Below are 13,383 nucleotides of genomic sequence, written 5' to 3' on the forward strand. Positions count from 1 at the left end.
GCTCAATTTCAGAATGGAATTGCAGGAAAAGGGGACACAATAAATAATGAATTATATTGCAGAGTTGTTTTTCTTACATACAATTTATCATTTTATATTACCATCTCAAAGTATTTAATGTCCTTTTAATATGCATGATTTTCCAGATGTTATTACAGAAAAAAAACTATATCAATAAAGAGAAATGACATTAGAAAATGAAGGTGGCTCACCAGTTCAGGAAACAAAGTTGGAGGAAGTGACACAATGTAAGCACACAGATGAACACAGACGTGCTGATATAACGTTACATTTGTTGGAGCTTGCCCCTTGACCAGTACATCCTGCATGAAGAGTGGTAGAGAATGCTCAGGAGAGCAAAGCATGAAGCTCTTGAACAGGCCTTTAAATAAGGACATCCTAAAACATAATCAAAAGGAATTTAGGAATAAAGTTTTGTCCAAAAAAAAAAAAATCATAAAAATATATTCAAGTGTAAAAACAAATTTTTAAGCAACTTTCTAATTTACTCCTTTTATCAATTTTTCTTTTTACTCTTGGTATCTTCTTTATTTGAAATAGCAGGAATGTAAGCTTAGAAGTCTACCCATTTTTTTGGTTCAGAACCCTGGGTAGCGCTTGCTGATTGGTGGCTACATTTAGCCAGCAAGCACTACCCAGGTGCTAAATCAAAAGTTGCTTAAAATGGCATGCTCTATCTGAACCATGAAACAAAAAAATTGGGTTTAGTATCCTTTAAATCCAAATCCTTCTTTTGCTACATGTTTAATTCCTGGAAGAGAGTTGAACACAATCTAGGTGTTTAATACATTTAGGATAAAATAGGGGTAGAGCTATTTGTTTTCATACTAGAATGTTCCATTAAATGTATTGTCTTACTCTTTGAACTAAAGCACATAAAGCTATGATATTCAGGGCTAACATTTAATAGTTTCTTAACCACTTTGGCAAAAGGCAGAAATTTTAAAAGCAAAACAAAGAAACATTCTGCCTCTCCCTGCTTATTCATGTTTGCCAGAGAGAGAGAAAAAGACAAAACTGAGCATGACTACCAACAACACCACCCCTCTTCCAAAAAAATGGACCCCTGATAAAGCATTACGCAAGGTACAAAAATCCTGGCAAAAATCAACAATTAGCTTCTGTACCCAATTCAACAAAAAAGCATCATGGGTAGCTGCCCAAAACGTAACCACAAATTCATGGATCACTATAGAGTGGAAGGAACTACCTACCAGCACAAAGGGTACATGAATGCCCACATAAATGCATATGGTTAAGGCTGCACAGATGACCACGCAGATTCATCCGGAAAAGGCTACACAAATTAATCTAGAAAAAGCTATACTAATGACCATACAAATTCATCCAGAAAAGGCTGCACAAATGACCACACAAATTCATCTGGAAAATGCTCTACATATAGAGCTCACAAATTTAGCTGAAAAATGCTACACAAATGACGACACAAATTTATCTGGAAAAGGCTACACAAATGACCACCCACATCTGCTGTTTTTTGCACCTGTTCTCTACCTTGTTTTTGCACAATTGTGCTTACCACTTTTTATACAATTTTTGTATGTTTTTAAAAGGTTTGGAATAAAATTGAACTTTTTATATATTTTTGGGCTTGGAGCGCTTATTTTTTGTTCCCAACTTTGGATTATCTCTTATATACCCCACTGGGAGTGTAATTTATTCTGCTGGCTGTGTTTACACAGCTTATCTATAGCTTGGACCTAAGGCCAGAAACTTTCAGAATAGGCGGGGATACCACAGGCTAAATCAACTATTTCAAATGCCAATATAAGGGTAAAGGAAATACTTGTAAACAATTTAATACACTCCAGCAGGTGAAGTTGATCATTGTGAACAAATAAAGATGAGACATTTTTTGAGTAAACGGTCCCACTAATGCTTTTTTTTTTTTTTTTTTTATTCCTATAGCTGTCACCACTCTGAAATCAGGACTTTGTGAGGTTTAGTATATATTATTCATCTCTTACTGCTTTTCAGCAAAATGACTTAACCGTAAATTAGTTTAAATTTCCTGTTGCTCACTTAAGCTGTGAATTAAATCAGCATTGTTAAGGACATACTACATAAATAATAAAATTCACACCTGGGAGTGTCTTCAGAGAACTTGCTTCCTGTACACCATGAGGTCTGCACTTCTTCAGGCACAGAGGGAAGTTTGTCCATTATGTTAAGCAGAAGTAAACACTGAGGGAAGAGATGTTCAGAAGGCAGCTCTAAAAAGAAATGATATACTATGAGTTACCTGTAGGTGTTTTTACCCTATTACAAATACAGATTAAAAATGTAATATGGAAACAGACAGAACTAGCTATAAGCAAATGTTTTGCTTGGTTGCAATAAGACCAGGGTCATTACCCTACAGATGAATTAAATGGCGTCTACTTAAAATACCATCCTAGGTTAACATCTAATACAGTTATAGCTTTTACTGGCAGCCAAAAGGAATAAAAACAGTGCTGTGTTACAGACAGCTAAGAGGGAAACAAATTACTGTGCTACTGCAAGATAAGTTGGTTATATTATATTATCGCTAGGTAAAAGTTACTGGCAGCCAAGGGGAATGAAACCCCTGCTCTATGAGAGTTACTAGCATGCTGGTACAGGAGATTATGTATGTGTTACTGGCATATAAAGATACATTGTTAGAAAACATAATAGCAATAAACATCTTTGTTTAAACATGATTATTATTTGCATGAAAATGGTCAAATTCAAGATGTTGACTGGTTTTAAAAAAAACATAATTTATGTAAGAACTTACCTGATAAATTCATTTCTTTCATATTAGCAAGAGTCCATGAGCTAGTGACGTATGGGATATACATTCCTACCAGGAGGGGCAAAGTTTCCCAAACCTCAAAATGCCTATAAATACACCCCTCACCACACCCACAAATCAGTTTAACAAATAGCCAAGAAGTGGGGTGATAAGAAAAAAGTGCGAAAGCATAAAAAATAAGGAATTGGAATAATTGTGCTTTATACAAAAAAATCATAACCACCACAAAAAAGGGTGGGCCTCATGGACTCTTGCTAATATGAAAGAAATGAATTTATCAGGTAAGTTCTTACATAAATTATGTTTTCTTTCATGTAATTAGCAAGAGTCCATGAGCTAGTGACGTATCGGATAATAAATACCCAAGATGTGGAACTTCCACTCAAGAGTCACTAGAGAGGGAGGGATAAAATAAAGACAGCCAATTCCGCTGAAAAATAATCCACACCCCAAAATAAAGTTTAAATCTTATAATGAAAAAAACTGAAATAATAAGCAGAAGAATCAAACTGAAACAAAAAAAGTATGCAAAGAAGACCAAGTGGCTGCTTTGCAAATCTGATCAACCGAAGCTTCATTCCTAAACGCCCAGGAAGTAGAAACTGACCTAGTAGAATGAGCTGTAATCCTTTGAGGCTGAGTTTTACCCGACTCGACATAAGCATGATGAATCAAAGATTTTAACCAAGATGCCAAAGAAATGGCAGAGGCCTTCTGACCTTTCCTGGAACCGGAAAAGATAACAAATAGACTAGAAGTCTTTCGGAAAGAATTCTTAGGATTAGGACACAATGAAGGAACCACAATTTCTCTACTAATGTTGTTAGAGTTCACAACTTTAGGTAAAAATTTAAATGAAGTCCGCAACACCGCCTTATCCTGATGAAAAAATCAGAAAAGGAGATTCACAAGAAAGAGCAGATAACTCTGAAACTCTTCTAGAAGAGATGGCCAAAAGGAACAGAACTTTCCAAGAAAGTAATTTAATGTCCAGAGAATGCATAGGTTCAAACGGAGGAGCTTGTAAAGCCCCCAGAACCAAATTTAAACTCCAAGGAGGAGAGATTGACTTAATGACAGGTTTTATACGAACCAAAGCCGGTACAAAACAATGAATATCAGGAAGATTAGCAATCTTTCTGTGAAACAACACAGAAAGAGCAGAAATTTGTCCTTTCAAAGAACTTGCAGACAAACCTTTATCCAGACCATCCTGAAGAAATTGTAAAATTCTAGGAATTCTAAAAGAATGCCAGGAAAATTGATGAGAAGAGCACCAAGAAATGTAAGTCTTCCAGACTCTATAAAATATCTTCCTAGACACAGATTTACGATCCTGTAACATAGTATTAATTACGGAGTCAGAGAAACCTCTATGACTGAGAATCAAGCGTTCAATCTCCATACCTTCAAATTTAATGATTTGAGATCCTGATGGAAAAAAGGACCTTGAGATAGAAGGTCTGGTCTTAACGGAAGAGTCCAAGGTTGGCAAGTAGCCATCCGAACAAGATCCGCATACCAAAACCTGTGAGGCCATGCTGGAGCCACCAGCAGAACAAACGAACGCTCTTTTAGAATCTTGGAGATCACTCTTGGAAGAAGAACTAGAGGCGGAAAGATATAGGCAGGATGATACTTCCAAGGAAGTGACAATGCATCCACTGCCTCCGCCTGAGGATCCCTGGATCTGGACAGATACCTGGGAAGTTTCTTGTTTAGATGAGAAGCCATCAGATCTATTTCTGGAAGACCCTAGGTTTGAACAATCTGAAGAAACACCTCTGGGTGAAGAGACCATTCTCCCGGATGTAACGTCTGGCGACTGAGATAATCCGCTTCCCAATTGTCTACACCTGGGATGAGAACCGCAGAAATTAGACAGGAGCTGGATTCCGCCCAAGCAAGTATCGGAGGTACTTCTTTCATAGCCAGAGGACTGCGAGTCCCCCCTTGATGATTGACATATGCCACGGTTGTGACATTGTCCGTCTGAAAACAAATGAACGATTCTCTCTTCAGAAGAGGCCACGACTGAAGAGCTCTGAAAATCGCACGGCGTTCCAAAATGTTGATGGGTAATCTCGCCTCCTGAGATTCCCAAACCCCCTGCGCTGTCAGAGACCCCCATACAGCTCCCCAACCTGTCAGACTCGCAGTCCAGGATGGAAGAACAAAAGAAGCCCCTTGAACTAAACGATGGTGATCTGTCCACCACGTCAGAGAGTGTCGTACAATCGGATTTAAAGATATTAACTGTGATATCTTTGTATAATCCCTGAACCACTGGTTCAGCATATAAAGCCGAAGAGGTCGCATCTGAAAACGAGCAAAGGGGATCGCATCCGATGCAGCAGTCATAAGACCTAGAATTTCCATGCATAAGGCTACCGAAGGGAATGATTGAGACTGAAGGTTTCGACAAGCTGAAACCAATTTCAGACGTCTCTTGTCCGTCAGAGACAAAGTCATGGACACTGAATCTATTTGGAAACCTAAAAAGGTTACCCTTGTCTGAGGAATCAATGAACTCTTTGGTAAATTGATCCTCCAACCATGTTCTTGAAGAAATGACACAAGTCGATTCGTATGAAATTCTGCTAAATGTGAAGACTGAGCAAGTACCAAGATATCGTCCAAATAAGGAAATACCACAATACCCTGTTCTCTGATTACAGATAGCAGGGCACCGAGAACCTTTGAAAAAATCCTTGGAGCTGTTGCTAGGCCGAACGGCAGAGCCACAAATTGGTAATGCTTGTCTAGAAAAGAGAATCTCAGAAACTGATAGTGATCTGGATGAATCGGAATATGCAGATATGCATCCTGTAAATCTATTGTGGACATATAATGCCCTTGCTGAACAAAAGGCAGAATAGTCCTTATAGTTACCATTTTGAATGTTGGTATCCTTACATAACGATTCAATATTTTTAAATCCAGAACTGGTCTGAAGGAATTCTCCTTCTTTGGTACAATGAATAGATTGGAGTAAAACCCCAGACCCTGTTCCAGAACTGGAACTGGCACACTCCAGCCAACTCTAGATCTGAAACACATTTCAGAAATGCTTGAGCCTTCACTGGATTTATTGGAATGCGAGGAGGCCTTACCTTGAAACCTATTCTGTACCCTTGTGAAACAATGTTCTGAATCCAAAGACTGTGAATCGAATTGAACCAAATTTCTTTGAAAAATCGTAATCTGCCCCCTACCAGCTGTGCTGGAATGAAGGCCGCGCACCTTCATGTGGACTTGGGAGCTGGCTTTTGCTTTCTAAAAGGCTTGGATTTATTCCAGACTGGAGATGGTTTCCAAGCAGAAACTGTTCCTTTAGGGGAAGGATCAGGCTTCTTTTCCTTATTCTGACGAAAGGAACGAAAACGATTAGCAGCCCTATATTTACCTTTAGATTTTTTATCCTGAGGTAAAAAAGTTCATTTCCCCCCAGTAACAGTTGAAATAATAGAATCCAACTGGGAACCAAACAATTTATTACCTTGAAAAGAAAGGGAAAGCAAAATTGACTTAGAAGACATATCAGCATTCCAAGTTTTAAGCCATAAAGCTCTTCTAGCTAAAATAGCTAAAGACATATACCTGACATCAACTCTAATGATATCAAAGATGGCATCACAAATAAAGTTATTAGCATGTTGAAGAAGTTTAACAATGCTATGAGTATTATGATCTGACACTTGTTGTGCCAAAGCCTCCAACCAAAAAGTGGAAGCTGCCGCAACATCAGCCAAAGAAATAGCAGGCCTAAGAAGATTACCTGAACATAAATAAGCTTTCCTTAGAAAGGAATCAATTTTCCTATCTAAAGAATCCTTAAAGGAAGTACTATCTGCCGTAGGAATAGTAGTACGTTTAGCGAGTGTAGAGATAGCCCCATCAACTTTAGGGATTTTGTCCCAAAACTCTAATCTGTCAGATGGCACAGGATACAATTTCTTAAACCTTTTAGGAGTAAATGAATTACCCAGATTATTCCATTCCCTAGAAATTACTTCAGAAATAGCATCAGGGACAGGAAAAACTTCCGGAATAACTGTAGGAGGTTTAAAAACCGAATTTAAACGCTTAGTAGATTTAGTATCAAGAGGACTAGATTCCTCCATCTCTAATGCGATTAAAACTTCTTTAAGTAAAGAACGAATAAATTCCATTTTAAATAAATATGAAGATTTATCAGTGTCAATATCTGAGACAGAATCCTCTGAACCAGAAAAATCATCATCAGAAACAGACAAATCAGAATGATGATGTTCATTTAAAAATTCATCTGAAAAATGTGAAGTTTTAAAAGACCTTTTACGTTTACTGGAAGGAGGAATAAAAGACATAGCCTTCCTAATAGATTTAGAAACAAAATCTCTTATATTAACAGGAACATCCTGAGTATTAGATGTTGATGGAACAGCAACAGGTAATGGTATATTACTAATGGAAATACTATCTGCATTCGCAAGCTTATCATGACATTCATCACAAACTACAGCCGGAGGGACAGTTACCACAAGTTTACAGCAGATACACTTAACTTTGGTGGAACCAGCATCAGGCAGCGTTTTTCCAGAAGTAGCTTCTGATCCAGGGTCAATCTGAGACATCTTGCAATATGTAAGAGAAAAAACAACATATAAAGCAAAATCTATCAAATTCCTTAAAAGGCAGTTTCAGGAATGGGAAAAAATGCCAATGAACAAGCCTCTAGCAACCAGAAGCAAATGAAAAATGAGACTTAAATAATGTGAGAAAAAAGGTGGAGACAAAAATGACGCCCACATTTTTTAGCGCCAAAAAAGCCGCCCACATTATTGGCGCCCAAATGCTTTGGCGCCAAGAATGATGCCACATCCGGTGACGCCGACATTTTTGGCGCAAAACGTCAAAAAAATGACGCAAACACGAACAACTTCCGGCGACAAGTATGACGCCGGAAATGATAAAGAAATTTTTTTTTTTTGCACCAAAAAAGTCGGCGCCAAGAATGACGCAATAAAATGAAGCATTTTCAGCCCCCGCGAGCCTAACAGCCCACAGGGAAAAAAGTCAATTTTAAGGTAAGAAAAAATGTTTTAATTCATATGCATTATCCCAAATAATGAAACTGACTGTCTGAAATAAGGAATATTGATCATCCAAAATCAAGGCAAATAAATGTTTAAACACATATATTTAGAACTTTATATAAAAGTGCCCAACCATAGCTTAGAGTGTCACAAAAAATAAGGCTTACTTACCCCAGGACACTCATCTACATGTAGTAGAAAGCCAAACCAGTACTGAAACGAGAATCAGTAGAGGTAATGGTATATAAGAGTATATCGTCGATCTGAAAAGGGAGGTAAGAGATGAATCTCTACGACCGATAACAGAGAACCTATGAAATAGATCCCATAGAAGGAGACCATTGAATTCAAATAGGCAATACTCTCTTCACATCCCTCTGACATTCACTGCACACTGAGAGGAAAACCGGGCTCCAGCCTGCTGCGAAGCGCATATCAACGTAGAATCTAGCACAAACTTACTTCACCACCTCCATGGGAGGCAAAGTTTGTAAAACTGATTTGTGGGTGCGGTGAGGGGTGTATTTATAGGCATTTTGAGGTTTGGGAAACTTTGCCCCTCCTGGTAGGAATGTATATCCCATACGTCACTAGCTCATGGACTCTTGCTAATTACATGAAAGAAAATAAAGAAGTGCATGTTTGTTCACAACTCAGTGTGATAGATTGGTCACTGCCTAAAAGGGACAACTCCCACAGCTCGATTGATGTATAGTGCAACATGCTTGGCGCTCTGAAATTTTTTTAAGGGATGTTTTTAAATAAAATAACTCATTGGTTTGATCTACCTAGACTTTCACTCAAAACCAGTTCCATGAAAGGCCTGTACGAAAGAAGCTGGAAGATGAAAGGATCGAGAACCACCAGGAATACGCAAGCAATTTCATCCTTATGTGCATCACAGATGGGCACTGCATACAAACTTGGTGAAATTTTGCTGGAAAAACAATTACAAAGTGAAAAAAATGTAATGTTTTTTTTCATGGTCAGAGCAAAAGCATAAGAACATTATTAACTCTTAGCTAATTAGCCTCTACAGGTTCCCCCCATAGACACTCATCTATCAACTGATCATTCAGATACACTGGGATAGAAACCGTAAAGTATAAATACAAACCTGTTTTGCCTTGTGTTATATTATGATTGGACAAAATCTGTACTCGAAGGGCCCATACCAAGGAAGAGCTTACATGAAGGACATAGCTGAGAAAAGTACCTAGGATATTACCATGCAAGATATTTCTCTAACTGGAAATGCATGTGCACCTTGGTCTTGTGCCAAAGGTATGCAAAATAATTCACTTTCCTGACCACGTTTGGTAATTTGCAGTTTATTTTAAAATTTAAGAAAAACAGACAGAAAAAAAAGAGCGCAAAAGTGTCACAGAATGTCCTTGGGGCTTTATCTTATATATAGTCTATAGGTTATACATATACATTTTTATTCCATCACCAGTGTTTATACTGAACTTTTTATCAGGACTTTCTTAAATTCATTTTCTATCAGATTATTATTTCTTTAAAGGTCCCTACATTTATAATGTTTTTTATTTTTATTTTCATTTGTCAGTGCTTTTTTCTTTTAAATACATTTATAGTAGGGCCATACTGTGTGACTAACATCTCTGTTTTATTAAAAACGTATAGCTGGTTTTAGGCAGGCAATTGTTTTTGCCACATTTCAAAAAGTATCTCTTTATATCTGACGTGGATGTACACTGCTTTAATAACAGATGTGGGGAGTATAAGAAGTCATTTTTTTATTTGCACTTTCAAGAGTTTTGTTTGTTAGATAAGTCTGGGTTTGAAATAAACAGAGAAAAGTGTGAAAAAAAAAAAGAGGAGAGAAGCTAACCAAAGCACAAATAAATTGCATAATTTAACAATACGTACAACAAACATTGGAAATCTTTAAATTTTGCTTATTTTATCTTAATATTTTTCTTATATTTTAGCCAGGTGGTCAGTAAATCAGCCAAATAGTGTGCCGGTTACAACTTGCATTTATCTCCAAACTGCCACTTGTATATTTATTGTTTTGCTTGGTATTTTATAAAAATCTAATATTTTCTCTATATTTTGCTTTGCATAATTCCAAGCATACGACAATTATAGTAATTTTTGTTGTATTATCTTTTATTATGAAATTAGTGCTAATTATATCATCTAATTTGCTGCTTTATTCTAACGTAGCATATGTTTGCTAATGTGCTTATTCTAAATTGTTGTGTGCAAATATTACTACACATTATTTTGTGCAGAACATTATAATTACATAGGGGTGCAGAGTTTAGTTTTGAGTTTCCATTAAAAGAAAGAAACTAGGAAATTTCAGCTTAAACTTTAAAATTAACAAATTGTTTAGGATCTCTGAAACCACCCTTGAATAAGTAAGATACGGGTTTCTTCTAGTTTTCTGCATGCTTAACCAGATTTTCTTGACATAAACATAATCTGTAAGGCTTAAAAGGACACTAAACCAAAAAAACATAATTTATGCTTACCTGATAAATTCCTTTCTTCTGTAGTGTGATCAGTCCACGGGTCATCATTACTTCTGGGATATTACTCCTCCCCAACAGGAAGTGCAAGAGGATTCACCCAGCAGAGCTGCATATAGCTCCTCCCCTCTACGTCACTCCCAGTCATTCGACCAAGGACCAACGAGAAAGGAAAAGCCAAGGGTGAAGTGGTGACTGGAGTATAAATTAAAAAATATTTACCTGCCTTAAAAACAGGGCGGGCCGTGGACTGATCACACTACAGAAGAAAGGAATTTATCAGGTAAGCATAAATTATGTTTTCTTCTGTTAAGTGTGATCAGTCCACGGGTCATCATTACTTCTGGGATACCAATACCAAAGCAAAAGTACAAGGATGACGGGAGGGATAGGCAGGCTCTTTATACAGAAGGAACCACTGCCTGAAGAACCTTTCTCCCAAAAATAGCCTCCGATGAAGCAAAAGTGTCAAATTTGTAAAATTTGGAAAAAGTATGAAGCGAAGACCAAGTTGCAGCCTTGCAAATCTGTTCAACAGAGGCCTCATTCTTGAAGGCCCAAGTGGAAGCCACAGCTCTAGTAGAATGAGCTGTAATTCTTTCAGGAGGCTGCTGTCCAGCAGTCTCATAAGCTAAACGAATTATGCTACGAAGCCAAAAAGAAAGAGAGGTAGCGGAAGCTTTTTGACCTCTCCTCTGCCCAGAGTAAATGACAAACAGAGAAGACGTTTGTCGAAATTCCTTAGTTGCCTGTAAGTAAAATTTTAGAGCACGGACTACATCCAGGTTGTGCAGTAGACGTTCCTTCTTTGAAGAAGGATTTGGGCATAAAGAAGGAACAACAATCTCTTGATTGATATTCCTGTTAGTAACTACCTTAGGTAAGAACCCAGGTTTAGTACGCAGGACTACCTTATCCGAATGAAAAATCAAATAAGGAGAATCACAATGTAAGGCTGATAATTCAGAGACTCTTCGAGCCGAGGAAATAGCCATTAAAAATAGAACTTTCCAAGATAACAACTTTATATCAATGGAATGAAGGGGTTCAAACGGAACGCCCTGTAAAACATTAAGAACAAGGTTTAAACTCCATGGTGGAGCAACAGTTTTAAACACAGGCTTAATCCTGGCCAAAGCCTGACAAAAAGCCTGGACGTCAGGAACTTCTGACAGACGTTTGTGTAACAGAATGGACAGAGCTGAGATCTGTCCCTTTAATGAACTAGCAGATAAACCCTTTTCTAAACCTTCTTGTAGAAAAGACAATATCCTAGGAATCCTAACCTTACTCCAAGAGTAACCTTTGGATTCACACCAATATAGGTATTTACGCCATATCTTATGGTAAATCTTTCTGGTAACAGGTTTCCTAGCCTGTATTAAGGTATCAATAACTGACTCAGAAAACCCACGTCTTGATAAAATCAAGCGTTCAATTTCCAAGCAGTCAGCTTCAGAGAAGTTAGATTTTGATATTTGAAGGGACCCTGTATCAGAAGGTCCTGTTTCAGAGGTAGAGACCAAGGTGGACAGGATGACAAGTCCACCAGGTCTGCATACCAAGTCCTGCGTGGCCACGCAGGTGCTATTAGAATCACTGATGCTCTCTCTTGTTTGATTCTGGCAATCAATCGAGGAAGTAACGGGAAGGGTGGAAACACGTAAGCCATCCTGAAGTCCCAAGGTGCTGTCAGAGCATCTATCAGGACTGCTCCTGGATCCCTGGATCTGGACCCGTAACGAGGAAGCTTGGCGTTCTGTCGAGACGCCATGAGATCTATCTCTGGTTTGCCCCAACGTCGAAGTATTTGGGCAAAGACCTCCGGATGAAGTTCCCACTCCCCCGGATGAAAAGTCTGACGACTTAAGAAATCCGCCTCCCAGTTCTCCACTCCCGGGATGTGGATTGCTGACAGGTGGCAAGAGTGAGACTCTGCCCAGCGAATTATCTTTGATACTTCCATCATAGCTAGGGAGCTTCTTGTCCCTCCCTGATGGTTGATGTAAGCTACAGTAGTGATGTTGTCCGACTGAAACCTGATGAACCCCCGAGTTGTCAACTGGGGCCAAGCCAGGAGGGCATTGAGAACTGCTCTCAATTCCAGAATGTTTATTGGCAGGAGACTCTCCTCCTGACTCCATTGTCCCTGAGCCTTCAGAGAATTCCAGACGGCACCCCAACCTAGAAGGCTGGCGTCTGTTGTTACAATTGTCCAGTCTGGTCTGCTGAATGGCATCCCCCTGGACAGATGTGGCCGAGAAAGCCACCATAGAAGAGAATTTCTGGTCTCTTGATCCAGATTCAGAGAAGGGGATAAGTCTGAGTAATCCCCATTCCACTGACTTAGCATGCACAGTTGCAGTGGTCTGAGGTGTAAGCGTGCAAAGGGTACTATGTCCATTGCCGCTACCATTAAGCAGATTACCTCCATGCATTGAGCCACTGACGGGTGTTGAATGGAATGAAGGGTGCGGCAAGCACTTTGAAGTCTTGTTAGCCTGTCCTCTGTCAGGTAAATCTTCATTTCTACAGAATCTATAAGAGTCCCCAGGAAGGGAACTCTTGTGAGTGGAACGAGTGAACTTTTCTTTTCGTTCACCTTCCATCCATGTGACCTTAGAAATGCCAGCACTAACTCTGTATGAGACTTGGCAGTTTGAAAGCTTGAAGCTTGTATCAGAATGTCGTCTAGGTATGGAGCTACCGAGATTCCCCGCGGTCTTAGTACCGCCAGAAGAGCACCCAGAACCTTTGTGAAGATTCTTGGAGCTGTAGCCAATCCGAATGGAAGAGCCACAAACTGGTAATGCCTGTCTAGGAAGGCAAACCTTAGGTACCGATAATGATCTTTGTGAATCGGTATGTGAAGGTAAGCATCTTTTAAATCTACAGTGGTCATGTACTGACCCTCTTGGATCATAGGTAAAATTGTCCGAATAGTCTCCATCTTGAACGATGGAACTCTTAGGAATTTGTTTAG

At 38.8% G+C, this 13,383-nt stretch overlaps 1 protein-coding gene across 1 annotated transcript in view; it reads right to left on the reverse strand.

Annotated features, from left to right (window-relative positions):
• FIRRM (FIGNL1 interacting regulator of recombination and mitosis) overlaps window positions 1-13,383 on the reverse strand; it is a 367,507-nt gene that overhangs the window by 244,652 nt on the left and 109,472 nt on the right. The window contains exons 10-12 of the mRNA XM_053693168.1: window positions 8,688-8,836; window positions 2,126-2,255; window positions 213-399 (exon numbers count right to left, since the gene is read on the reverse strand). Coding sequence (XP_053549143.1) covers window positions 213-399; window positions 2,126-2,255; window positions 8,688-8,836 — 466 coding nt within the window. The remainder of the gene's footprint in view (window positions 1-212; window positions 400-2,125; window positions 2,256-8,687; window positions 8,837-13,383) is intronic.

This window comes from Bombina bombina, chromosome 10 (assembly GCF_027579735.1).
Source record: "Bombina bombina isolate aBomBom1 chromosome 10, aBomBom1.pri, whole genome shotgun sequence".
Classification (NCBI taxonomy): Eukaryota; Metazoa; Chordata; class Amphibia; order Anura; family Bombinatoridae; genus Bombina; species Bombina bombina.